Source organism: Pezoporus flaviventris, unplaced genomic scaffold (genome assembly GCF_033815535.1).
Source record: "Pezoporus flaviventris isolate CSIRO_AGI_PZ_B2104156 unplaced genomic scaffold, CSIRO_AGI_Pfla_v1 ptg000006l, whole genome shotgun sequence".
Classification (NCBI taxonomy): domain Eukaryota; kingdom Metazoa; phylum Chordata; class Aves; order Psittaciformes; family Psittacidae; genus Pezoporus; species Pezoporus flaviventris.
Genome location: NW_026892554.1, coordinates 12688727 through 12714208, shown reverse-complemented (window position 1 = coordinate 12714208; position 25482 = coordinate 12688727). Strand labels below are relative to the sequence as shown.

At 38.8% G+C, this 25482-nt stretch overlaps 1 protein-coding gene across 1 annotated transcript; it reads left to right on the top strand.

Annotated features, from left to right (window-relative positions):
• Nucleotides 1-1540: 1540 nt before the first annotated feature.
• On the top strand, nucleotides 1541-23400 carry AP4E1 (adaptor related protein complex 4 subunit epsilon 1). The gene is made up of 21 exons (XM_061446957.1): nucleotides 1541-1766; nucleotides 2236-2307; nucleotides 3138-3261; nucleotides 5422-5495; nucleotides 6459-6580; nucleotides 7401-7560; nucleotides 8083-8249; nucleotides 8863-8936; nucleotides 9478-9600; nucleotides 9690-9799; nucleotides 10076-10215; nucleotides 11405-11517; nucleotides 11652-11770; nucleotides 12490-12792; nucleotides 13097-13211; nucleotides 15273-15408; nucleotides 16500-16755; nucleotides 17527-18102; nucleotides 19713-19897; nucleotides 20719-20876; nucleotides 21323-23400. Exons 1-21 carry the CDS (start codon nucleotides 1608-1610, stop codon nucleotides 21481-21483), a joined length of 3447 nt encoding a protein of 1148 aa, XP_061302941.1. The 5' UTR covers nucleotides 1541-1607; the 3' UTR covers nucleotides 21484-23400.
• Nucleotides 23401-25482: the final 2082 nt, after the last annotated feature.

Below are 25482 nucleotides of genomic sequence, written 5' to 3'. Positions count from 1 at the left end.
GCAGTATGATTAGTCCTCCTGGTTTCAATGCAATCATCAACAGTATGAGAAATTAATCACACACAAGCTTGAGGGTTTGTACAAATCATTTTACATGCAGCATTTATTTGTACACCACCTGAGGCAAAGAGAAAGACTTGAGCCCCTGGAATTAATAAAAGAAAAAAGTCATATTATTAAGATTTGAGCACTTATTGAAGTTCTTCAGCTTAAACAGCAGCTTTTCCTCTGCTTACTGAATTTACAATTTTGGTCTGCAAAGCTCACAGACTTTCTAGCTTCTACAACATAATATGATGTATTGATATATATATGATATGTATATATATCATTAATACATCAGTACATAATATGATAGATATCATCTTTACAGGAGCAGTTCTTAACTGAGATACTCTTAATCAATTAATTTCATAAAATGAACTTTAAAAAATACCAGTCCAAATCTTTCAACTTAACTTCAAAGAAATGCCAACTTTTAATACTTTTTTGAACTACTGACCTCAGTTGGTCCCTATTTGTTCGTTTTTTTTTTTCCTGATAATAAATCACTTCATAGCTTCAAGCTTCAGCATGATTGTCTGACCAGATACATGCTGGAGATGGAGGGATACTTTTTTCCTTGCAAACACATAGCTCGGAAGGGATTACTTCAGTTTCTTCCCCACCTTTTCCAGAAAAAAAATATCCCCTTTGAACTGACGTTCAAACCAGAAAATGTCAAGTAATTTTGTTTCAGAGAAATATGTGTAACTGGAAAAGCCATACGTGGGCTAAAAGGAATTAAGCATCTAATCCTAGAGAGAGTACTATTTTAGTCTGCTGTCTTTGGTGAGATGATTGACTCTTTAAGTAGCACTATGCTTTTACCTTGTTCACGGGGAAAACCGGGAGAAAATTCTGTTAAAAAATACAGTAAAGTATCTATCTTGTTGCAATCGGCTGCAGATTTCAATCCACCAATTTGGGAAGGCACAGCCTAACAGATCAGGTAAACCTGACGGGGCTGGATGCACGTGTTCCCTCAGAGCGTGGATCTGCTCCTATCTCGACGCGACCCGTGACCGCGGGCACCAACCCCTGGAGGCCGGGCAGGGGTTGCAGTCTCCCCGCTCCGGGCTGACCCGCTCTAGACGCTGCGGCTCAGCTCCACCTTCCGGCTCAGCGGTGACCGGGCCGTGCTATCTGACAGCAGGGCCCGCTGCCCGCTCTGGGAGGCCGGGGATTGGGCGATTGCTCCGCCACAGCCACAGCCACAGCCACAGCCACAGCCACAGCCACAGCCACAGCCACAGCCACAGCCACAGCCACAGCCACAGCCACAGCCACAGCCACAGCCACAGCCACAGCCACAGCCACAGCCATTCCCGAGGCTCCTGCCCGCCCGTCACAGCGCGGCGCCACCGCCCGGCGCTATCAAGCCTCGGGCCTACAGCGGGTGGGCGGCTTTAGGTCTTCCGGCCCTTCCCTCCCCGTCCCGCCCCAGCCCGCCCCAGCGCGCTGTGCAGCGCCCTCTGCCGCCGGGCGGTCCCGGAAGTGCGTGAGCGGCTGGCGGGGACCGCGGTCCGGTCCCTTCCGGGCGGCGGTGGGCAGCGGCGGGGCCAGTTATGAGCGACGTGGTGGAGCGGACGCTGAGCGTGCTGCCCGGGCTGCTGGGGCAGCACGACCCGGGCGCCGGGCCGGGAGGAGGCGGCCCCGGCAGGGCATCGGCCACCTCCCGGCTCGGGAGCCTCATCCGGAGTATCACGGCGCTCACCTCCAAGCATGTACGGGCTGCGGGCCGCTCCCCCGAGCGGGCCCTCTGCTCCTCCCGCCGCGCCGAAGCGGGCGTGGGCCGGGCCCCCCTCCTCTCCCTTCCACCCGTCGGTCGTTCCTGCGGTGCCGGCGCGGTGCTATGGGCCCTGTGCGCGGTGCCGGTCTCCCCTCAGCCGCGGGGCTGGGTCCCGCTTGGGGTTCATCCTCCGGAGCCCGGCGATAAACCCCCACTGCGGTGCGCGTTCGTGGGCTGTCGAGTTATGTGTTACCTGCTCGGTGCGGCGTGGGCAAGCACGGTACTGCCGAGGAGTACTGGTGCCCACGGTGCTTGCAGCAAGCAGCTCGGTGTTACTGCTGAGACGTACGCTGCTTTTGAGAGGACCGCGGAATATTGTGAAATGAACACGTCTTTGACATTTATCTCATAGTTTGAGTCCAAAACTTATGAAAGGCTAAAATAAGTTGATTTTTTTTCTCTAGGAAGAAGAAAAGTTAATCCAGCAGGAGCTAACCAATTTGAAAGCAGCAGTTTCCGCCCCCACCACAACACTTGTAAGTGTGGTTAGTGGTTACAGGCTGTCAGAACAGCAGACCAAAAGTGGTGAAAAGCAGTGTTCTCACTCTTTTTGCCAGGTGGAGTGTGCAGGTTACCTGCATTATTAGGAGGCATAATTTATCAGCATTAAAAGTTACCAGTGTCTATGGTTTTGCAGAGAACACTGATTCTGTGTGATGTGAATATGATGCAACAGTGTGGTGTGCAGAGCCTGTCATCCTGTAGTGTCTGAAATAATGTGGACAAAAAAGCTAGGTGATGAACTGCTTCCATCAGATAATGTTCTTTGTAGCTGACATTGGTTTTATCATTGATTTGTGTTGTATAAGCAGCTGTGCGTTGTTGTATGCACTGTTGCTCATGTCTGAATTGCAGGAGTTGATATGCTCTGGTTTGAGTTAGTTGATGCATATCTCAGTCCCATGAGTGAGAGTTTTTAAACTCTCTTACATAGGGAAAACCCATCCTAGGTAAGTGTAGTTATTGGTAAAAAACAATCTGCATTAACAGTGTGATTGTCTAACACTTCAGTTAACTCATAGGCATTAACTCATAGTTTATTTTAGGCGTAATTAATCTTCTTTATCACATGTATGCTCATCAAAACAAGATAACATCTCTAAGTTGACTATAGTCAGAAATTAATATTGATTCACAGAAGAGTTTCATAGCAGAGGAGAAGTTACAAGTACCCTGATTTTAGCAAATAATGTGAAATGCATGTGTGTTTCTGCCAGATGAAGTCCTCTACTTTGTTACAGCAGTGAAGAAGAGAATAAGACATGGCGGACTCAAAAATCTTAATAATTTATTTTTGGTATTACAGAGACTAATGAAAGAATGTATGGTGAGACTCATCTATTGTGAAATGCTGGGGTACGAGTCTTCCTTTGGATACATCCATGCAATCAAGCTTGCCCAGCAAGGAAATCTCTTGGAGAAAAGAGTTGGTATGTGCATGGATCTATAGCATTCATAATATTCTCAAACTGTATTTCTGAAGTGTTTCAGAATTTATAATTCATGTAAAAATACAACTTAAAATGTTCCTCTGCTCTCTTGGCCTTGTTTCATAGTCTCTCAGTACTGTTTGAAAATGACTAACTCCCTGGTTTGTGAGGTGCTTGGTATCTGCTTGTAGAGCAGCAGGCAGGGGGAATCACTGACATCATCAGTTGTTCTGCCATTGTTTTGAATTGTGGTAGCACTAAAATAATTGGAGATTTTGCTAAAAAACACATCAAGCTGAAAAAGAGTTTCTGTCAGGATCTGGTTTCTTTTCAAGTACGTAGTACAAGTCTAGACAAGGATGCTGATACAAGAGATTTGTCAGGCAAATGTTTTTGGTTTTGGTGCTTGTAGGATTTATTTTTTTTAATTTAGAAAGAGTTGTAGGAAGTGAGGCAAATAAAGCAATCCTATTTGCAGAATTTCCTGAGGAAATCTGAAAGGCTGGTTCAGCTGTCTTTGAACTTCCATGCTGTTTGGATTTCCTTGCCTGCCAGTGTGGCAGATTTAGTTTGAAGTAGCTGTCATCCTGTCTCCTCTGGAGAATCTCCTTGCAGTTGCTGATTCAACTGCCTAGTGAAGACATTTCTTCTTGTTTGCAGAGAAAATGGTTTAACTCCAAGCAATGTCTGCATACACGGAAAGCAATGTCTTGCGGGATATGCTTGTTTGATATCCTTTGTTTGAATTTCATCTGGATCATCTACTCATGTATTGGAGTTTCTGAGAGAATACGTTGCAAGTGATGATTTAAAGTTGCTTTAACCCTGAGTAACGAAAGCCAGCGCACAGACGCTGTGGTAGGGATGAAGAAATTCTGTCTTCACCAAACCTGGGAGGGCAGGTGGTAAGCTGATTTGAAGAAAACTCTGTGACCTCTCTAAGTGTCAAGAACCAATGTGTCTTGCTAGTAGTCGGGTTGAGACCTTTCTGTATTAGGGCTCTTTTTGAGAAGGGTTTGGTGAAGCAGCATTGGTTTATGTATTTTTTTTTTTTTTTTAATGTAGATGGCTTAACGTTCTCTGGATACAAAGCCCCTTAAGCTTTGACCTGGTAAAAGGATGTTATCAAGTGTGTGGGCTTTTTTATTGTGTGGGCTTTCTGACGTCATTTTGTGCAGTTTTATGTGGTAAATGAGGATGACCTTGTCAGTTCTCAGTGCATCTTACCAGTTTTTATTAAGGGATTGTTGTCAGTTGATCTAGTCAAGATGGGTTTACCCCATATTTTTACCCATTGTGAGCCTCAGTGAATGAGAGTGAGCTATGTTTTTGTTGTGTACTAAGCTGATCGAGTTTCACATGCAGATAGACCACTCTGGTAGCCCAGACAATAGTTATTTGTATCTAAGTTGTTCATTTTGATCCCTGAGCCTTGAATGAACCGGGGTGGGTCTTTCTTAAGATCTGTCTGTGTAACACAGATATTGTCATGAATTGGCATCCTCCCCACACTGCTCCCACTCCCCCCCCCCCCCCCCCCCCCCCCATTTTAAGTCTCTTTGTTAAAAAGAAAAAGGGATCTTGAAGAGAAAGGTTTATTGTCTGGGCTTCTGGAATTGTTTTCTCCTTATTAAGAAATAACAAGGCAGTTTTTGGCATGGGATGGTGAATTTACTCTGCTGTATTCCAAGCTGAATACATTGTTGAAATTTATTTGAAATTGAAAGTTGAAATTTATTTGAAATTGAACTTTATTTTTTTTTGAAAAAAGAGAAACAGACCTAACAAGTGTGTTTGTATTGTGGAGTCTAGAAGTAATACTTTTCTCTGTGCAGAGACAGTACTAGTTTTCCAGGAAGTGGTTTCTCATGGTGCTTTTAGCTGCTCCTTAGTTGTAAGAGTATTATGTCTCTTACTTCTCACAGCTTATGTATCCTTAGCTGTTGAGCTCTCCTGCAACTTGCATATAACTGGTTTGTCTCAAAATAAAAGAAAGTCTTAACATGTAAGACATGAATAACTGTCATCCAACTGTGGGGTTTTTTGTTGGGTTTTTGTAATTGTTTGAATTAACACTTATATTACAGGCAGTCTTAAGTTTTCTATCTTGAAGCTGCTTAATTGCCTGAAAGTAGTAATTGAGGCTGCTTTCTTTTATAGGTTACTTGGCAGTTTCTTTATTTCTACATGAAAATCATGAACTACTACTTCTACTTGTGAACACAGTTGTGAAGGTACAGTGGTTTTGGAGGTCTGGAGGTAAAATAATGACTGAGAATCCTAAAGGCACAGGTGCAGGCCCATCCCCAGGTGATGCTGGAGTGGGTCCAGAGACCAGGTGAAGGATTTTGAGCACAAGTCTTACGAGAAGTGACTGAGGGAGCTGGGTGGGGTTGTTCAGCCTGGAGAAAAGGAGGCAGAGGGAACCTTGTCTCTCTACTGCTACCTGAAAGGACATTGCAGCAAGGTGGGTGTTGGTCTCTTCTCCCAAGTAAGAAGTGATAGGACAAGTGGAAATGGCATCAAGTCATTCCAGGGGAGGTTTAGATTGGATATCAGGAAAAACTTCTTCATGGAAAGGTTTGTCAGGCATTGGAACAGGCTGTCCAGGGAAGTGGAGGAGTCGCCATCCCTGGAAGGATTTAAAAGATGTGTAGGTGTTGCACACAGGGACATGGTTTAGTGGTGGACTTGACAGTGCTGGGTTAACAGTTGGACTCAATAATCTTAAAGGTCTTTTCCAATCTAAATGATTCTGTAAACTAAACTTGGACCAATTCTTCCCTTTTTGTCACACATCTAAACTGTGTACTCATCAATTCTATCTTGGTCTCTTAAAGTTGTTGCTTCTTTGGTTAGCAATGAAAATTTTAAATCTCTTTCCTTGGATTTTTAATTTAATCTTGGCATTCCTTCTGTTGAAGGCATTTTTTAAATGTTTTTAAAGGAGATACACCCTAAAATTTCCTTTATAAAGTGTACCAATTACATACATTCTCAGCTCCAGGAGGAGCCATGCATGCATATTTCAATATAAACTTCTGCTTTTAGCTGACAGAAATTGTCTGTTTGCTTCTTTGAGTTCTTCTGATAGGAAATGGAAATATGCTTTGGAGTGACACTGAAAATCTGCCACCTAATAATGTTTCAGAGGTGTCATTTTCTTTAATACTGTCTTATTTCACTGATTGTAACAGGACTTACAGAGCACTAATCTAGTAGAGGTCTGCATGGCATTAACCGTTGTCAGCCAGATCTTTCCACGGGAGATGATTCCAGCTGTTCTTCCCCTAATAGAAGACAAGCTCCAGCATTCAAAGTACGTACTCATGTACAGAAATTCAAGTGTCTTGTACAGTTGAATGACTTCATTCTGTAGGTGGTTTCAGTAAACTGATGTTTTTTCTGAGTTGTTTTTTCTAATCATTACCTTCAGAAATTTTTCCTCTTGTAGTTTCTTGTCTCATTTATTTGCAGTCTTGACTGAGTATTGGACAGGTACTTTAGTTTTTTCATAACCAGTTTTAATAGGTAAATGTAATTGAATTTATCTGCTGGAAATATGTGGATGAACAGCGTTTATAGAGCGAGTGGAGAAACAGATTGAGATCCTTGAAGTACTTCACTGATACATTTTTTAATAAAGCTCTTTATAGAAACTTTGATAAAAGTATCTGCAGATACCAGTACCTTTGAGTTGATTGATTTTTAATTCACAGTATCACATAGGATAACATTGTAAATGTGGTGTTGATTACAAAGGGAACTGCAAAATGAGCTGACTCAGTAACTCCCAGACAGGTGTTTTATTTGGAGCTGCGTATTTGGCTGCAGCAGGTTAGCAGTGGCCAATTTCATTGTTCATTTGTTGGCCATTCTTTTGATTTGTCAATGTGTATTAAGCCCTGTTATTCTTTCAATTTTGCTTTGTCACTTCCTCAGATATTGTTTGCAAAGTAGTTCATTGTCAAACATATAAAACATGGGTTCTTGCCTCTGTAAATCACAGTGTTGTGATGGCTGAACGCATAATTTTACATTACTGTAGAAATAACAAGTGCGAGCTCTTTTGTTAAGTCAAGTACTTAAAATGCACGTGCAGCTTCATTTTATTTTGTGTAAATCTCATTTCTCTTCAGGGAAATTATCCGAAGAAAAGCTGTTCAAGCTTTGTATAAATTCTATCTCATTGCTCCTAACCAAGTTCAGCATATTCATGATAAATTCCGGAAAGCCTTATGTGACAGGGATGCTGGTGTCATGGCTGCTTCTTTGCATATTTATCTTCAAATGATTAAGGTAAGTAAAGAATTAGAAGCACAATTTAACTTGGGAGCTATTTTTATATAAATATACATGTAATTTTCAGTACACAGTGTACCTTACAGAAGTTTTGCAGAAAAAAGCTTATAATCATTAGAAAAGTCGATTTTTGTGATCATGGATGTGTGTTATGTCTGTGCTAGGTCTCCGTTTGGCTTGACAGATCCAATTCTTGCACGATCTGAATGTTCATCATTGGCATCCTTAGCTAGAAGATCTAACTTCTACTCTGTGTTAAAGGGGTTGTGGAAATTTGCTTGTAAATCTTTCTTTACTGTTGCCTTCAAGTTACATTCACTCCCATTGCAGATGTGTGAGAAAATAGCGTTGATTTCAAGTGAAGAGCTTACAGGTGTTGAGGGATGAGAGTAGAAGTTTTATTTTAAAGAGATGAAACCACTGGTGTAGGTATTTTGATTTTACGCAAATTGTGGATTATTTTTACTTTTGAGGTGTGGCTTGAAAATATTTGAATGCTATTTCTTTTTCATTATGTAGGAAAACTCATCTGGGTACAAGGACTTGACTGGGAGTTTTGTAGCCATCCTGAAGCAGGTAGTGGGAGGAAAGCTCCCTATTGACTTCAATTATCACAGTGTGCCAGCACCATGGTTACAAATTCAGCTTTTAAGAATATTGAGGCTATTAGGAAAAGATGATCCAAGGTAACCAGATCTTTCTCTCTAATTACTACTTTGAAGGTACAAAGAGTACAGTCATGACCTTGCTGTTTTTTGGTTGGGTTGGTTTGGTTTGTTTTTTTTATAAGTGAATTTCATGGTCAGTGTACATATCTGTTATTAACCAACGCAGTGAGTAAGTACTTTTTAAACTACAAAATCAGTTTCTTAGCTTCTGGATTGAATAAAAAATTGCTTATTGTGGGATATGCTTGAAATACATTTTTTGCTGGGACTTCTGTTACTGGGTTACCAAACAACTGTGTGAAAATCCAGAGGAAAGATACTTTAAAAAGTGGTGTTGCTTTGTGAGAACCTAGTTATCTGTGGGCCTTTCCCTCTTGATGTTTTCTTTTTATACAAGCAGTGAGGGAAGTGCTTGCAGTCTGGTGATGTAGTAAATATTTCTTTGGAAAGCTGCAAATGTCTTGTTAGATGCCATTTATAAACATGTTATGGAGCTCTTCCATGTTAAAGCAAACCTGGGGACATGAATAATTTGTGTTACAGATTTCAGTACTAGGATTTGAGCTGATTGGTGAAATAAGACTACATGTTTGTTAGTGCAGCAAATAATTTCTTTTTTCTTGTTGAACAGGACAAGTGAATTGATGTATGAAGTCCTAGATGAATCTTTAAGAAGAGCAGAGATAAATCATAACATTACATATGGTAGGTGAGGTTCTTTTACGTAATTACTGGTATTTGTAAAGATTGGAAATGTGAGTAGTTGATTGTGCTGAAATACTTACAGTTTGAAAATACATTTTTATTCAACAACTGAATTCTTAAGTTCTAAATTGTAAAGCAAGTGATATATTGCTGTACAGTGCAGCTTTTGATTGTTGGAGTATTTTTAATGCATTATTGAAAAATGTTTTGACTCACATCCTTTATAGTTGCCTGTTGGCTTTCTACAGACTGTCACAGTCCCTTGAGCAACTATAGGAGATTTTGAGGTTGGAAGAACTTTAAAGACAAAGTTTTATGCACAGTGGCAAAAGCTAATAAGAAATACATATATGCTAAAGGAGATAGTCTTTCATCCCATTATTACTTAACGTCAGTAGGTACTCTGCAGTTAGATTCATGGGGGTGGGATGGTACTGTAAGTCCTTGATACAATCAGTGAGTTTGCTTGTTCAAAAGTTTTGCATTATAGAAGTATTTAATGCACGTTAATTATGTGTCTCTCCCCCCCCCCTCCCCACAGCTATATTATTTGAATGTGTCCAAACAATTTATACAATTTATCCCAATTCTGAACTACTTGAAAAGGCTGCCAAGTGCATTGGAAAGTTTGTTTTGTCACCCAAGATTAATTTGAAATATTTAGGTAAGGATACCTGATTTCATTAAGATGTTATTAATTTGGTCATAGCAGCATATGTTCTCTTGTATCACTTCCAGTCATTTGTATTCTAGGTTTAAAGGCTCTGACCTATGTTATCCAGCAGGATCCTAATCTTGCACTTCAGCACCAAATGACGATAATTGAATGTCTGGACCATCCAGATCCCATAGTTAAAAGGGAGGTCAGTGAATTTTTAAACATCAAAATTCAGTTAATTTTTAAGATGAGCGAAAGGTTTTCTAAAAGGAGTTGTGTAAAAGGCATGTTATGTCTCTGTTATTGTGAAAGCAGTTACGAACAATGTGACAAGCTGTGTAGATAAGCCCTGTATTTCATTTAAGACTTGCCAAATAAAGGCAGTTGCTCAATTTGGCATTGCACTACAGTGTTTCTGTTTGCCTGCTTCCTTTTTTGTCATCAGAGCAAATTAAATATTTTCTTTTGCTTTCTCTTTCAGACTCTAGAACTTCTCTACAGAATTACAAATGGACAGAACGTAATTGTCATAGTTCAGAAGATGCTTGACTACTTAAAAGAAAGCAAAGAAGAATATGCTATCATCAACTTAGTTGGCAAAATAGCAGAACTAGCTGAGAAATATCCTTTTATTTTTCTGAAGTAGCTGAGAAATATCCTTTTATTTTTCTGAATCTTTGGAGTCAGAGCTCAAGCAAATGTAGCATTTATACCTTTCAAGGCACCTTTCATAATCCCTTGAAGCAGGAAGTGTTACCGCTATGCTTTTCTTTCAAACGCAAATAAAAATACACAAAAGAAAATACATACACAAATGACTGCAGTATCTCTTGTATTTCATTGAGAAAGTAATAGCACTTAAAAGATTTCATTTTGGCTGTGGAGTTTAGCATAAGAACTTTGTGTTTTTAAATTAAACCTTTGAAGTTTTACACCATTGCATGGAAAGGATGCTTCAGTGCTACACTGAGTGGTGTTCTCTAATTATGTTCTTATCAGAACTCTTTGTGGGTGTATAGATTTTAAGAATATACACTTTCATAGAAATAAAGATTCTTTAACTATGCCGAAATAGGGATTTGATGTATGGTGGACATTGTTGTAAGACTTGACATTGCCTGATTTTCTGTTTGTATTCTTGTCTGATAATTTGAGTTGTAAGCTCTTTATAATGGAGAGCTACCTTACCATCCTATTTGTACACTGCTTGGCACAGAGTAATGTACAGAAAAAGCTGTGTTGTCATGCAGTATGCAAAAATAATGCTAATGTTTCTGTATTGTTGAAAATTTCCATTCATTAAGTGTGCATTTTCAGGCTTTATTTGAGGAAAGGCAGAAGCTAATGTCCAGAGTTAGCAAAGGCTGATCAAATTGTAAATATACAAAAAAAAAGCAATCTTGCATTCTGTGGAGTACTTGAAAGTGTTTATTGTTTTTCAGCAAATCAGCAGCAAAACACTGATGAACAGCTTGCCTGTCTTGATCAAGTGATATTGGATAAACTCAAAAGATTATTCTGGAAAGCTGGCACCGAACAAGTCTGAACTTAAAATATAGTAGGACTGTTTTCCAAAGCTAAATCCTTGTCTGTTCCTACTGTGACTTCTGCTTAAACTCTTTATTTTTCACTCTAGCATTTATTAATGCACAACTTAAGATGTATTGATTGACAAGCCAGCAAATAGCACATAATGAATAACTGTTAGGTTCATGTGCAGGATTTTTCAACAGGGCAGTTTCCTTAGGAAACACACTAAAAAAATAGAAAAAGTTATGCCGTAGCACTTAATTCCTTAACATCTGGACACGTATGCCCCTAACAATGAGTGGTTCATCCAAACAATGAATGCAGTGTTTTCAGTTGGAGGTGATCTTGTGCATACGGATATCCCAAACAACTTTCTGAGGCTATTGGCTGAAGGTGAGTAATACCATGAATGCTCTGAAAAATTAGATGTGTTTCTTGATCATCTGGCTGCTTTTTCTTGAACTTTGAAATATTTGATGGGATGTGTTATTTGCATTTTAGGCAAATGTGTATTGTTTTCTATGTAGGATTTGATGATGGAAACGAAGATGATAAGCTACGGATGTATGCAGTCAAGTCTTACTTAGCATTACTAGAAGAGGATGATGCACTGTATCCACAGAAATTTCTTCAAGTTATGAGTTGGGTATGGCAGACACATGGTCAAAATTGAATACACAAATGCGAGAAAACTCTCAAAGGTGGTAATGTTTTAAATAGCTGTTTAAAACTCTTTTCTTTTTAGTCATGAATATTCTGTTTTGACTTGAAGTCAAGATAATATGCCAATATCTATTTTTAGTGACCTCTTCTGGTGCCTGAGTCATAGTTTGTGGAAAAAGCTGACTTGCTCCCTTTAAGGCAGGTGACTATTAGAATGGTTTAGCAGCCACATGAATCTGACTGCATGCTGAAAGCCTTTCTGACTTCATCAGAACTAGGCCAGATGTGGTTGTGAAATGCATTTTTAGCTTTGCAGGTGATGGCCAAGTGATGCTAGAGTTGTCTGGTACCTGCATAAGCTTCAGCTTCCACCCAAGGGAGAGGCAGCAGTATGAGCAGATCGTGTTTTGTCATGCCCTAATTGCTATTTTTAGCTTTCTTTTCCATACTGTGATTTGATTTTTAAGAAACTAAAAGTTGGAGTCTGCTGAGGTAAACGCACAAATAATTTTAAACCTTGGGCACTTAAGCCACAAAATGGTAAAGAAATAAATGTAGAACATGTTTAAATAGTAGTTTCTTGCATGTGAGGTGGTTTTTATTGTGTTGGTATTTAGTACCATTTAGTACCTAATTCTGTTTAAAACTGAAAGCACTGCTCTGTGTGATTAACTGCCTGTTTTGTTTGTTCTTTATGAATAGGTGTTGGGGGAATATTCTAGCCTTGTTACAGATGTTGATCCAGAAGTTATTTTGACAAAGCTGCACAGCCTGCTGAAGAAGACTTTTGTTACTTCTGAAACTAAAGTGTGGATAATGGCTACAGTCACCAAGATAGCATCACGTACCTCCTGTTCAAAAGCAGTTGATGAAATAGTCCAAGAATTCAGCAACTCCCTAGATACTTGCATGAGACAATATGCCTTTGAATTGAAGAATCTGTGTGAGGACAAAGCACTGATGAAAAACTTACTTCCATTTGATGCTAGCTGCAGTGACATGGTGGTAAGACAGCTGTAATATGTGCTCTTCATGAACCAGTTTGTAGTTGGGAGGTTGGATATTTTGTTAAGAAAGTGTTTTCAAATGAATGGTATTTGACAGTTCTGAGTGATGCCAGTCTTTAGTCTGCTTACAGTGGGCTTTCAGAAACATGCTTTTTCAGGCATATGTGATGAATCTTAATGTTCTGTACTGAAAGATAAAGAGCCATGGTGTTCAGTTAGTAACCTGGAGTAGCTTTCAACAAAATTATGACTTCATGTGCTGGTTTATCATCTGATTTCTCACCTTTCTTAATTCTCTGTAGGTAGATGCTTCCTTATCTTTTCTGGATGGGTTTGTGGCTGAGGGACTTGGTCGTGGTGCTGCACCATATAAGCCTCATCACCAGAGACAAGAGGAGAAACTTTCTCAGGAAAAAGGTGACGCTTGATTTACTGCATTTATTAAATAGCTGGTAAATTACCTGGTAAGTGTTAATTAACAATCCTAAGTGTATAGTTAGTATTATTTCTTAAAGTAATGTTGCCTTATACATCTCTTGTCTGTAGATTTAGCTAAGTGCAAGTTAGTTTAGTTCCACATCTGTCTGCCTGGTGTATGTAACTGTTCATTTATTGTAGGTTGCTGTTCTGCAGATGAGAATGCTTTACTACAATCTCTGCTGATCTATGGGAATTGAAATTTATGGGGATTATTAAAGTGAAAGCAAAGGGTTCCTAACTTTGCTATACTGAGCGCTTAGTCTTGACTGTGGAATCATAGTTTGCAGCATTAACCATTGGAACTTATTTTATAACACAAAGCTTATGTTTCTTACCTAGTGTAGGTGCAGATAAGACAGCAGTATGTGCTTTTATTTATTTAAAAATACCCCAAGATGTTAACTAAAGGGCTTATTTTTGTTTTGAACTTTTTTTTTCCCCCATAGAAATACTTATTTACTTTATCATAGCCTGCCACGTAAGGGTTTCTTTTTAGACACTGAATAATTCACTTTGAGGTTGGAAAGCTTTTCTAAACCATTTCTCAGCTTTACTGTTGAGGAATTAGAAAAATGAGCCTTGTACATTGCATTATCTCCAATTAAGTTATTGTTTTTAAAAAATTATTTTGACTGTGCAGGTTAATGCATTCAGTAGATAATATTGTCCACTTGCTTGCATCTGTAGCTTGCAGAACTTAACACTTTTCTGAGATACTTATGAGTACTACATCTGCTACCTCCAATTTAAGCCTGCTAGAAAATTGAAAATTGTGGTGGGGAAATGTTGAGCAAGGTCACAGATGTTCAAACTGAATGTTCTGCACTGGTTTTGCATGCACATAAACCCAGTGAGGGATATAACCTGCTGTTTGTCAGATTGAGCCTGTAACACTGCTTCATACTGAGGTGTTAAGAGTGAAATTAGTGGTCTTTCCTGCTGAAGAACACCGGTTTAACGTTCTGGTGTTTACAGTGTTACAGTTTTGCAGGGAAGCCATTGTAGGAACCAGATTATGAATTGCTGTTTTTTCTCAGTAATCACAAGTACTGATCACCATCCTCCACTAGCTCATAAATATTTTAGGAGGTTAGATATAGGTGAAGTGGACTATTCATAAGTATTCTAGAAGTGAAGTCTACTGAGTTTATTGCAATTCTTTGTTTATAGATAACTAAATTTATGGGTTGGTAGAGTTTGAATATCTTTATGTGGATGCTGTTTATCACAAAGCCCCTTGGATCTCTGTTCCTTCTTGCTTCCTTATGGGACAGGACACTTCCTTAGCACTGCCTACTCCTTTATTAGGAGACCTCTCTCATCCAAGATGCCCAACACCTTTGCCCTGCTGCTTCACTTTGCTGGGAAGAAGAAAGTGTAAGGCTGGGGTGGAGATGAGGGAAAGGGACTGTACCCCTTGATAGCAAAGGAGAGTCTGCGCTGTGCTTCGTACGTAACAATGACTGTTTATGTTCTAGTCCAAAACCATTTTTAGAAGCTATTCAAACTACCCTTCGATTTGTAAAGTGTAGCAGAAGTGGCTGGTTCTGAATCCTGATTGCAAGTGTTAGTGAAAACAATTTCTCGCCCAAGGTGTCAAGTATGTTTGCAAAGCAGACAGTGATATATGGACATAATGCTGTGGACTCAATGTTATTTAGAAATTGAAAAGCTCACTTATTTAGATTCAATACAGTACTTCTGTCTACAAATACTGTAAGCATCGGCAGATGTTTTAGTGATATGCTGTAAAGTCACTATTTCTTGTCTAGTTCCAGTATTTAAAATCAAAAATCAAATTAATACATTTTAGAGAAATCCTCTGCCTGTCTAAAAAAACTTACCTGAGAGCAGAAATACCTGTTTTTTATGAGGATAGAGGATCCTGAATGGGAAGCCTGAAAAGTGCAGTTGTACAGAGTATCTCTTTTCAGAAAATGGATTTTCTTTTTACCTTTGTATGCCTCTTGTAATTTTAAGATTCTGTCTGTCTTGCAGCTCTGAATTTTGAACCTTACAGATTGTCATTTACTTCAAGTGTGTCCTCATCTGGCATCACCGGCAGACAGTCCCCTACTGGCTTATCTTTTGGTTCTGATACATCTGTGAATAGTGCTGAGACAGGGCATAAAGAGTGAGTTAATTTGTGTTTGAAATGAAGTACATGTAAGCTTCTGTAAGCTTCTGTTCTTGTCAGTATCATGTGTCTTTGGCTTCTTCATTACATGGAACTAAAAAGAATAGTTAAACTTGGAAACTTCTGTCATGTAAGAAGAAATTCAGATGGCATCTTCTTGGAAATAACTAGGAAAAAAGCTAATGTGATTAGAATGTTTTTCCACTTTCTTCACAAACTAATTAACTAATGGGTAATGCAGTAAAATTGGGACAGGATTACCTCATGATTAAGCATTTTTTCTCTGGCTTCTTTCTTTTTCTTACAGGCTATGCTTACTTTTTATGGGCTTACAATAATGGGCCTTTTAAGGAAACTCATTCAGATAAAAGTGAGGCTAAGACTTGCGGTGTAAGATACTCTTTAAGTTTTAGAACACTGAAGATAAATTCCATATCCACAGTCTTATACAAATGAATAACTTTATTTATACTTTGGTGGTAAATTGGTGTGCAAGAAATCTTGGAATTAAGATTCTTTAATCAGCTTGTGTAAGAAAATATGTGTGAGGGTTTTAGGTGTAGGACTTGCAGCGTTTAGCCTGTGTCTGTTGACCTAACTTCTGCTAGAATTCAGGGTATCTGACAACATGAACACTTTCCATAGGAAAAAAAAATACTTTCCAGGTTTCTCCTAGTTTTCAGTCCCGTATATAAAAGGTTTTTTAAGGAATCAAGAGTAGAGCTATTTAAATACACTTAGAGATTCACAGACCATGTTTTGTGTATTCGCTTCTAAAAAAAATATTTGAATATGTAATAAATGTAATCTGAAACTCTGGAGTTGGCAAACACAGTCTACAAGTGGCTGTAGGGGTATAATACTGTCTTAGTATAGGTCTGTATTTAGGATTATATAGCTAGTCCAGGTTTGCATTTGTGGGTTGTTCTAAAGGTAATGAAGGACGAACATGCAAAAGTGTATATTCTGCTACTTGCTGTGTTTATCAAAGTACCAAAATTGTGAATGGTGTTTGAAGTAGAATGTTGGTATATTTTTATGAATGTGATGTTCGTGTGGTTGATCCTGCTTTTTGTTAACCTTTTTAGGACGGGTACTCTGAAACTTGAGGGAGTACGCAAGCTGTGGGGTAAAGAAGGCTACCTCCCAAAGAAAGCAAGCAAAGAAGGGAAAGAAGAAGAGCCACAAACTGCTTCTTGTAGCACCTTGTCAGCAGGACAGGTGCAGGACCCTCCTGCATTGTGGTCTGATCAAGTTGCCAGCATCTCTGAGGAAGACAAAGAGAAGCAGCAGTTAGCATCAACTTTGTTTATTGGACTAGGATCAAATGCTGGTGTAAGTCTGGTAAGTGGTTCTTTTGAGACTTTCCCAGTTTAAAGTTTAGATATTGCCTTATTTACAGTTACAGATGCAAGTGGAGATCAACTGAATATTTTGGTAAACCAAGGCAAAAAAACCTCTGAGTCACTGAAAAACTATTGAAATTACTTTTGTAATCTGATAATCTGTTAAGAACGTGAAATGGGGTGGATATTGCTTGACAAGCAACTTCTGAGTCAGATCTGATTCAGTGACTAGAACTCCCCTTTTAAAAAGTTGTACTTTGAGTGTTAGTTTTGGTTTTCCTTAACAACTGTTCGTTGACCCAACATTGCGGAGCTTTTTTGACATTCTTTGTCAGTAAGGCTGGAATTTGATGCCCTATGTCAAGACCATTTATTATTTATGTATGGTAATATGCAGAACATTAAAGAAGTCACCATTAGGTAATCTGTTTAAGACTGGCATTATCATATTAGCCAGCTCAAATCTTGGCTGGTTTAACCAGAAAATTACCTCTGCTTGCTTTTTAATAGGAGCTTTTAGTTTATTTCTTAGAAACTTGGATTCAGTCTGCCATTACATGCTAATCCAATACCCTGTAAAAAAAATACAACAAAAGCCCATTACTGAATCCATTAAAATGTTTGGAATCTGTTTGTATATGTCATCTGAATTGATTCCTTAGTCTTTGTTTGTCCTTGCTCGCCCTGTTTCATGCTGTTAACAGTAACACAGCTTGTTGCTGGAAACTTGACCACCCTTTTTTTGGTTTTTAATCTTTTCCCTTTCCAGATGGGGAAAGCGGAAACAGCTACTCAGAAGTTCAAAAGAAGATTGAAGATAAATGAAATTCAACACGGTGAGGAGGCGTCAGACTTCCAGAATAGTGCTGCTTCAGATTTTGGTCCCTTACTTGATACAGGACCTATTAACATGGAAGATTCTGAGGGAAGTTTGCACACAAGGTTAAGGAAAGCCTCCCTCTCTTCTTCAGATATTGTAGAAGATAATTTAGCATTTGAAATGCCTCAGTCCCTCAGAAAATCTGGGCTGGATGAGAGACTTTCAGATAATAGGCTGTCACAGTCGTCTCTGTTTGCTGATAGTAATATTGAAATTTTTCAGCCTTCTCCAAGTGCTCAATGTGAAAGTGCCAGTAAAACACCGTTAATCCCTTCCTTACCAGAAGAGCTAGAAGAGCTCACGCACTCTGAAGTAGTGGAACTCTGTCAGAGTGATGCCTTAGCTCTGTATTTATGTAAGGTGTGGACAGATGACTCTCTGTTGCTCATTGTTTTTGTTTCAAATAAAACCACTGCGGTACTTAATGCTGTGAACTTAGTGTTTGAAGAAGCAGAGCATTTTCAGGTAAGAACCTTTGTTTCCATTACGTTTCATTTTCACTTGGACCTTCTTGCTTTTGCTTGCATTTAAGTGTGCAGTATTTGGTTTAGTGTAATAACCATGCTTTTTTCCCAGTGCATATCCATAAAACCTGTGGTATGGTTATTACACACATCCTAAAGGGTAGTGAAAGAAATCTCAATACTACACTTAGTGCCCTTTGGTATAAAAGTTAGCGTCTCACTTTTTAAATTAACCTTAATACAGCTTGCCTTCATATAACAAATATATATGATTTTGCAGTTCTGAATTCAGTGTCTTCCTGGTCTTAAGACTGCATGCAAACCTAACCAGTCATACTCAGGATGGTATAACCAGGGTTGCCAGAGAAATCATTGTGTAACTTTGTCTGGGTGTGACTGTTAGGCTTGTGCATTTGTTTGTGTCTGTGATAGGCAGACATGATGCAGTTTCTTCCTTCACGTAAAATTTATGTCAGCTTACTTCAAGTTATGTTTGTTTGTTTGCTTTTCCAAAGACATCAGTCATATTGCATTCTTGTTCTTATGCGGTCAGTTGAGAATGGAGAGGAGTCAGTTTATTATTTGACACTGGCTACATCTGGGGTTTAACTGGTTGGTAAAAGCATGTAATAGTCTTGATTGAAACGTCACTTAAATAATTGGAAAGCGGTTTAAGAATTGCCTGTTGGTGTGACTATCCGTGTGTTTTGCTGAAAGAAGCCCAGAATTAGAAGTGGTAGATACTGTTGCAAGTGGTAAGTGGATAAAGAGAATTAAGCAGAATGTTTCTTCTAGAATTAACTTAACCAAGGAATCACTAATTGGTTATGAAGTCTCCTTCATTCCTGTTTCTGGCTTGAATCAAACCTGTCATGGCATTGATAGAAAGTGGGTATCTCTTGTCTAGATTTTGCTTGTAATTCATTTAATATTCCACAAAGATCACTCTCACAGAGAGAATCTGTGTTACTAGTTTGTTTGGAGAGGCCAGGGAATGCTGAGGGATCTTGAAGTTATCCTTGTTATTACTGATGATTTCTCGGCTTCTTGCTTTAGCATATAGCTTGGGGAATCACAGAATCATTAGGGTTGGTAGGGACCTCTGGAGATCATCTGGTTCAGCCCTCCTGTCAAGGCAGGGCCACCCAGAGCAGTTACACAGGAATGTGTCCAAGTGGGTTTTGAATGTCTCCAGAGAGTGAGACTCCAGAACCTCCCTGGGCAGCCTGTAAAGCCTATATGTTGCAATGTTGTATGTTAGTTTATTTAGAGCTCTTGTATATTAGTTTACTTAGGGACTGAACTGTGGAATCTTGGTCATCAGTTCTTGATACTTCTTGAGCAGTCCTTCAGGGGGCAGAGGGGAAGCCAACTGGCAGAAAGAGATTGGTTTCTCCAGTGTTTTAATTCTCATAGAACTTTTGTAGATGTTAATGATTGATTTTATGCTTAATGAGTACTGAGAAATGGTAGCTCTGTTCACTTGCCAAACAGTCTGAGACAAATTAATTGAAATAAAAAGCACTTACACAATGTTATGGCTATATCTTAGCCACTTACACAACTTGGCAGCAAGACTTATATTCTATATTCCTTTAAAAAAAACTATAGATTTTGGAGAGTCCCAGCTATCAGTTTCCTGCAATTGAAGCTGAAAGTGTGGAACGTTGCCAGAAATGCGTGTGGATGGACAAAATCTGCACACACGGAGTTCTTTCTGGCTCTGTTACTTACCAGTCGGAGATGAAAACGCGCCTTGACTTTTCAGTCACTTTATCTTTGATGGACTTCATCCGGTAAATAAAATAAACTGCAGTTTTTAAAAATGTGTGTACTCGGGTATTAGGCAAGGGGAGAATGTTTTGGGTCTTGATTATGAAAATAGCCTTCATCTTGAGCAGCTAGTTTTAATCTAATTGAGATGACTGCTACAGATAGTAAATGGTTATTTCTAAACTTAACAAAAAAGGGGCAAAGTTCCAGGAAGAAGTACAAGTCCAGTGAGAACATTGACAGTAGCTGCAGGTTAACATAGTCTTAAAATACAGAATGTGTTTTTGAGGGGCTAACAGAACTGAGTGAACAGAAGGGCATGCTGTTTTAACTGTCATAATATAAACGTCAAACTGAAATAAGTGATTTTGAATAGAGATACATTATATAAAAAGGCTGACAACTTTTGCAGGGGAAGAAGAAAGCTCATTATTTCCATTTTTGAACGCTGCATTTATTTTAGGAGTAGAAAAGGCAAGCGTTCTTTTTCCAGTAGACTTCTGTTTTATAGTGAAATCCACCTTGTTTTCCTGCCTCTCACTGAACTTGTTTTGTCTCATTCAGTGGGCCAGTATCTCAAGGCCATTCTCTTTGGTCTTTCATTGACATAGAATAATATGTCTGGTTTGGGTTTTTTTAAGTTTGGAAATCTAAAGCAAGGAATGCTAACTTTAAAAAGTGTTAAGCTGGGAATAGAAGGGGTTTGTTTAAATTAATCTTTATTTGCTTATTGCTTTCTCTGTTGTCCAGTTGCTTCCAGATACTATTTTTTGGGGATACTAAATATATGCTGAATAATGTCTCTTCTTTTGCTATGATAACTTAGTGGTAAGCTTATTTTTAGGCCAATGGAAATGACTACAGAAGACTTTGGGAAGCTGTGGTTGTCCCTTTCCAATGATGTGAAACAGAATATAAAAATGTCCTCACCTCAAGATTCCCTTTCAGCTGCTCTGAATACACTGCAGCAGAAGCTGAAACTCCATATAGTTGATGTTATAGGTGAGTGAAAGTAAGATTGCTTCTAACCTGTAATTTGCCCAAGAAAGCAAGTGCATGGAAGCAGGTATCTAACAGTTTAAGGCAGGGAATGTTTAGGAGCATAGTAAACACAAGAGCGTTGTCCTATGGACTTGATTTGCCTTTCTCAGGGATCTGTGTGAATGTAAAGGTACAAGTGTACAGCAGACACTAAATTTTACAAGGGAGAAAACTGTTGCACTGTGAAAAGTTTTGGACAGGACAGAAAATGGGAATTAAGCTATATGAGAAATCTGAAGCTGGGATTGCATGGGGGAGGCATGATTTTTGGTGACCTTAGACGAGTAGGGGTAAGAGTAGCAAAGAACAGTGGAAGCGGAGTTTGAGAAGAAGATACATTTTCTGTCAACTAGGATATAGCTATTGTTAGTTATTACTTACTTTTTTCTGTGGTCTCTTGTTTTAAGGTAATGAGGGAATACTGGCATGCCAGCTACTTCCATCTGTGCCCTGTCTGCTGCACTGTCGGACTCACTCAGGGATGCTGGCTTTGTGGTTCAGATCACCTTGTTCTGCTCTTCCGGACAGTTTGCTTTATCAATGTCAAAAAGTGATGGAGGAATCTTAATAACAGTAGTGCCTGACCTAATCTATTTGGTGTGTGAAAAGCAAATCAAAGATTTATATAGTTGCACAGATAATTACCAAAGCTAAATTAAGATACTGCTTCTCAGAAGTATTTAAAGCTCTCTTCCAGCTGGCATATGTCATGTGGACGTGGGGGAAGACTGATGACCTAAATTACGCCTGCAAAAACATGCTCAGGACTGTACAGTGACGAACAAGTAATCCATTAAAGTATTGTTACCTGTTTAAGTGAAATGTATATTTCTTAATTTTGTTGTAAATTACTAAAAGTATTTATTTTTATTATGCAGCTTTTATAGATGCCTACAGTTATTCCTCACAGCAAGCTCTTAAATATGATTTTAAAGAAAGCATGTCTTCATTATGAGGTCAGACTTGATCAGTTATGAGGATCATCTGATTTTATTTTGATAATTTTTGTAAAGCTGTTTTTAAGCACTGCCGGCAGCAAGACCCATGTTGGTGGTTGTACAAAGTAACTTATGTAGCAACAAATGCATGGTTTGGAAAACAGTTAAAAGATTTTAGTGAGCAACACAATTCTCATCATCTTTGGTATTTACCACTTAAGTGGTAACAGCTAAGTAAGATGTGATAGGCAGGCGTGTGAAATTGTATGGAAGCATCTCCTCGGTGATGATCTAAGGTCCTTCAGGTTAATTCCTGCCTGCAGTTCTTCCTGCCTTATGCTTCAGTCACATTCCCTTTCCTGTGACAGTCACTAAATATTTGTGTATATCTAAGGATTAAGTTTAATGTGGATCAAGTCTGAGATATCTGAGCTGGAGGTAGATGTCTGTGGACATGTTGACTAGTTGGTAGTTGGCTAGTGGACATATTCATGACTCTCCAGTCAACCCTTTATATTTAATCTGGCCGATCCCGCTGTCCATGAAAATTCACATGGAAGAAATTTTCATTTCTTTTTACTTCTAATTATTTATAGCCTCAGTATGACTCTTTTAAACCTTTGACTTGCACAGAGGTGGCTGTGTTGTATGTGCATGGCCAGGAACTGCAGTAAGGCATAGGGCACCTAAACTAGAGCAGCATATGTGATAAATGTGCCTGTCTAGATTGTCTCCTTCCTGGAATAACTTCACAGTCTTGAAGATCCAGCAGTCTTAATTTATTTAGAAACTAAATGAAAACTATAATATTATTTATGACTGCTCATGTTTGTTATTTAAAAACATCAAAGATTGTACACACAGTTCAGACATGGTATAAATGGATTCTACAGCAGAATTCTTTCTGTGTTTTATAGTAAGAAGGAAATTGTTACATTTCAGTGTTCTCCTCGCCTGATAAGCACTGGTTGTAAGGGAAAATAAAGTATTCTGTTACTTTGCTAATGTTTTGGTAAATGTTCATGAAAACATCGTAAGAATGTTAAATGTGCTGATAGTTTTGGGTTTTGGTGGGTGGGTTGGTTGGTTGGTTTGTCTGTTTTAGTCAAGCCACTTGTGTTATCACAAGTATAATCTAAGCTCCTTTTTTATTGCTGTTTCAGTAATTTCTTACTGAGCAATTAAAAGTGCACTGAACCTGTAAATATACTTAATGTTCTGCATACTTTCATGTTTACTTGGCACTTCAAGACAGTTTATATAAATGAAAACTGATTTATAGTGGAATAATTTTGTGCAAGCTATTTCCCTGCTGGTAAATCAGACTTGTGTTATGCAAGTATATATGTGGCCTATGCATTTAAACCATTTCAGCAATGAGATGTTCAATGTCCTGGTGTTTAAAAAGAACAGCAAAAACCAATAATGCTGTGTATTGTTCATATAATGTTCTTTATAACCTTTTTCACCACATGAATAGTGTATGTTAACCTATCAATATGCGAATTCAAAGTGCTGTATTGTAACATCACGTAAAGGAGTTTGCAGGGCATTGTACCTGTGTCGGGTTTTTTTTAGATTGCCCAGCAAATTTTTTTCTCTATCTAGCATCATCTTTGTGTTTCTTGTAGTTAAATAAAATTCAGTTTCACTAAGAAAGAATTGGCTTGGTGCTTGTTAAATATTCTTTGCTACCACACGTAGCGGTGCTTCTGCATATTAAGAACAAGGTTCCATTTTAATTGTTTCTCTTTGCATCTGAACAGTGTTGAAGAATGTATTTCAGAAGTCTTGAATCCATTGGTGTTTGATGCGTCCTGCAGCCTGTTAGAGGTGTAAGAGTCAAGGAGTACACTTCCGGTCTTTTGAACAGTCTTCTGTATGCCAGCTCATGTTACCCAATACTCTTTTTGTAATGCTGCCAGATTGTAGGATTTGTTTTTAAGCAGAGTTCAGGGTCTCTTGTTATTTATAGTTGACAGCAATAGCATTTATTTTTAAGTCCAATGTTAACATAACACACCATTTGCTATAGTGCTGAGAAGGAGTTGAGATTTTGGGAAGTTTGATGTATTTGCTGAGTTGAAGGTGGTCGTAGCCCTCATCTAAACTATGAGGCTGGTTTTTATGGCATGGCTGTTGGTAATAAGAGTGTATGGGCAAGGCAATTCTGGCTGAAGTGGGGAGCTTAGGCCCCAAAGAACCTCAGCAGTTCAGTGCTGGGAATCCCTCTGATTCGTAATCCATTTGTCTCTAAAATGAGATATAGCTGCATAAGTAATTGCACAAAGGAGTATTCTTTAATCTAGTTCTGTATTGAAAATCCTTCAGCAAGTATCTTCACTGTCTGTGGTGTTCCCATTTATTTTTTTTTTTGGAACTTACCAGGTCTTGGGGGTCTAACCTATTTTCAGTGAAAGGGAGATAAGGTGCATAGAAATAGGCTAGAAGGAAGTGAGCATCTAATTTGGTTAGCACAAAGAAATTCACTTTCGAGAGGCAACCAGAGGCCAGTCAGTATATACTGACCTTTCTGAACTGGCAGGTTAATAGAGTTTTGGACCAAACCCCTCGGTACCAGGAGATGGCACTGTTTACTGCTCTCTGCCATTGGCAGCTTGGAGTGCTGCACATCTTGGAGTCAACAGGTAAGTGATTGTACTGGATCCATATTTCAAGTGTTTTGTCAGGCTGTCCCCACTTAAACCAAGCATTTTCAGGTATTTCTAGTGATGAGGTAAGAAAATCGGTGGAAGTGCAATGTGGCAGTATGATGCTGTACCTTTGCCTAAACATAGGTCAGATCTGCTGTTGTGTTATATTACTTTCTGCTAGGTATTCCAAATCCCTCCTCATCCTTTAAGGACCCAAGAGAATAAATTTGTGTTATGCATGGCACTATCTTGAGGTTCTAATGTACTTGCAAGTAGGTCATGAATGACATTATCTGATAGCTTCTAAATATTGGGAAGGTACTTGTCTCTTATAAAGTCCCACTAGTAGTTTTTCAGCATAAAAAGCTGTAACATCTTTTCTGTGAGACTGTACATTGTCTCTGGCATTGAAGGATGTGAAGACAGAAGCAGATGTGCTTAAATAGTCCAGTTAAGACTTGCTTTTGCATTTCTGCTGTTGTGATAAGACTTAATTCTGCTTTACCTCTTGGTTCTCTTCAGGGTCAGCTATTTATACACGTTTCTGTGGGAATGTTTCTCCAACACAAATAAGATTACATGTGCAGTGCAGTTTTCTGTTCTGTGGTACATGTACAATCTCATTAGGATGCCAGAAGTGGTCACTCCCTTGAGAGTTTCCTCTTCATTAATTAAGTTGGCAGTGATGACGCAAAGAATATTGTGTCTTGCCATGATATGATTCATAAAATTAATCTGGCAGCGATGTTTTAGCGGCAGTGTGGCTCAAAACACCGTTTAAGAAGATTGCTTTAAACTTTTATTTTAAGGTAGTTGGCAGCTTTCTCTTTGTGCCAATTTTTAATTGCTTCCAGTATAATTGCCATGTGAGTTGTTTGCAAATCCTGAGCTCTTTCAGCCAAAACACTTTGCCTTTTTTGGGAGTAAGGATAGAAGAATATACGCTTGCCGTTGTTAAAGTATTCTAGTAGGTTC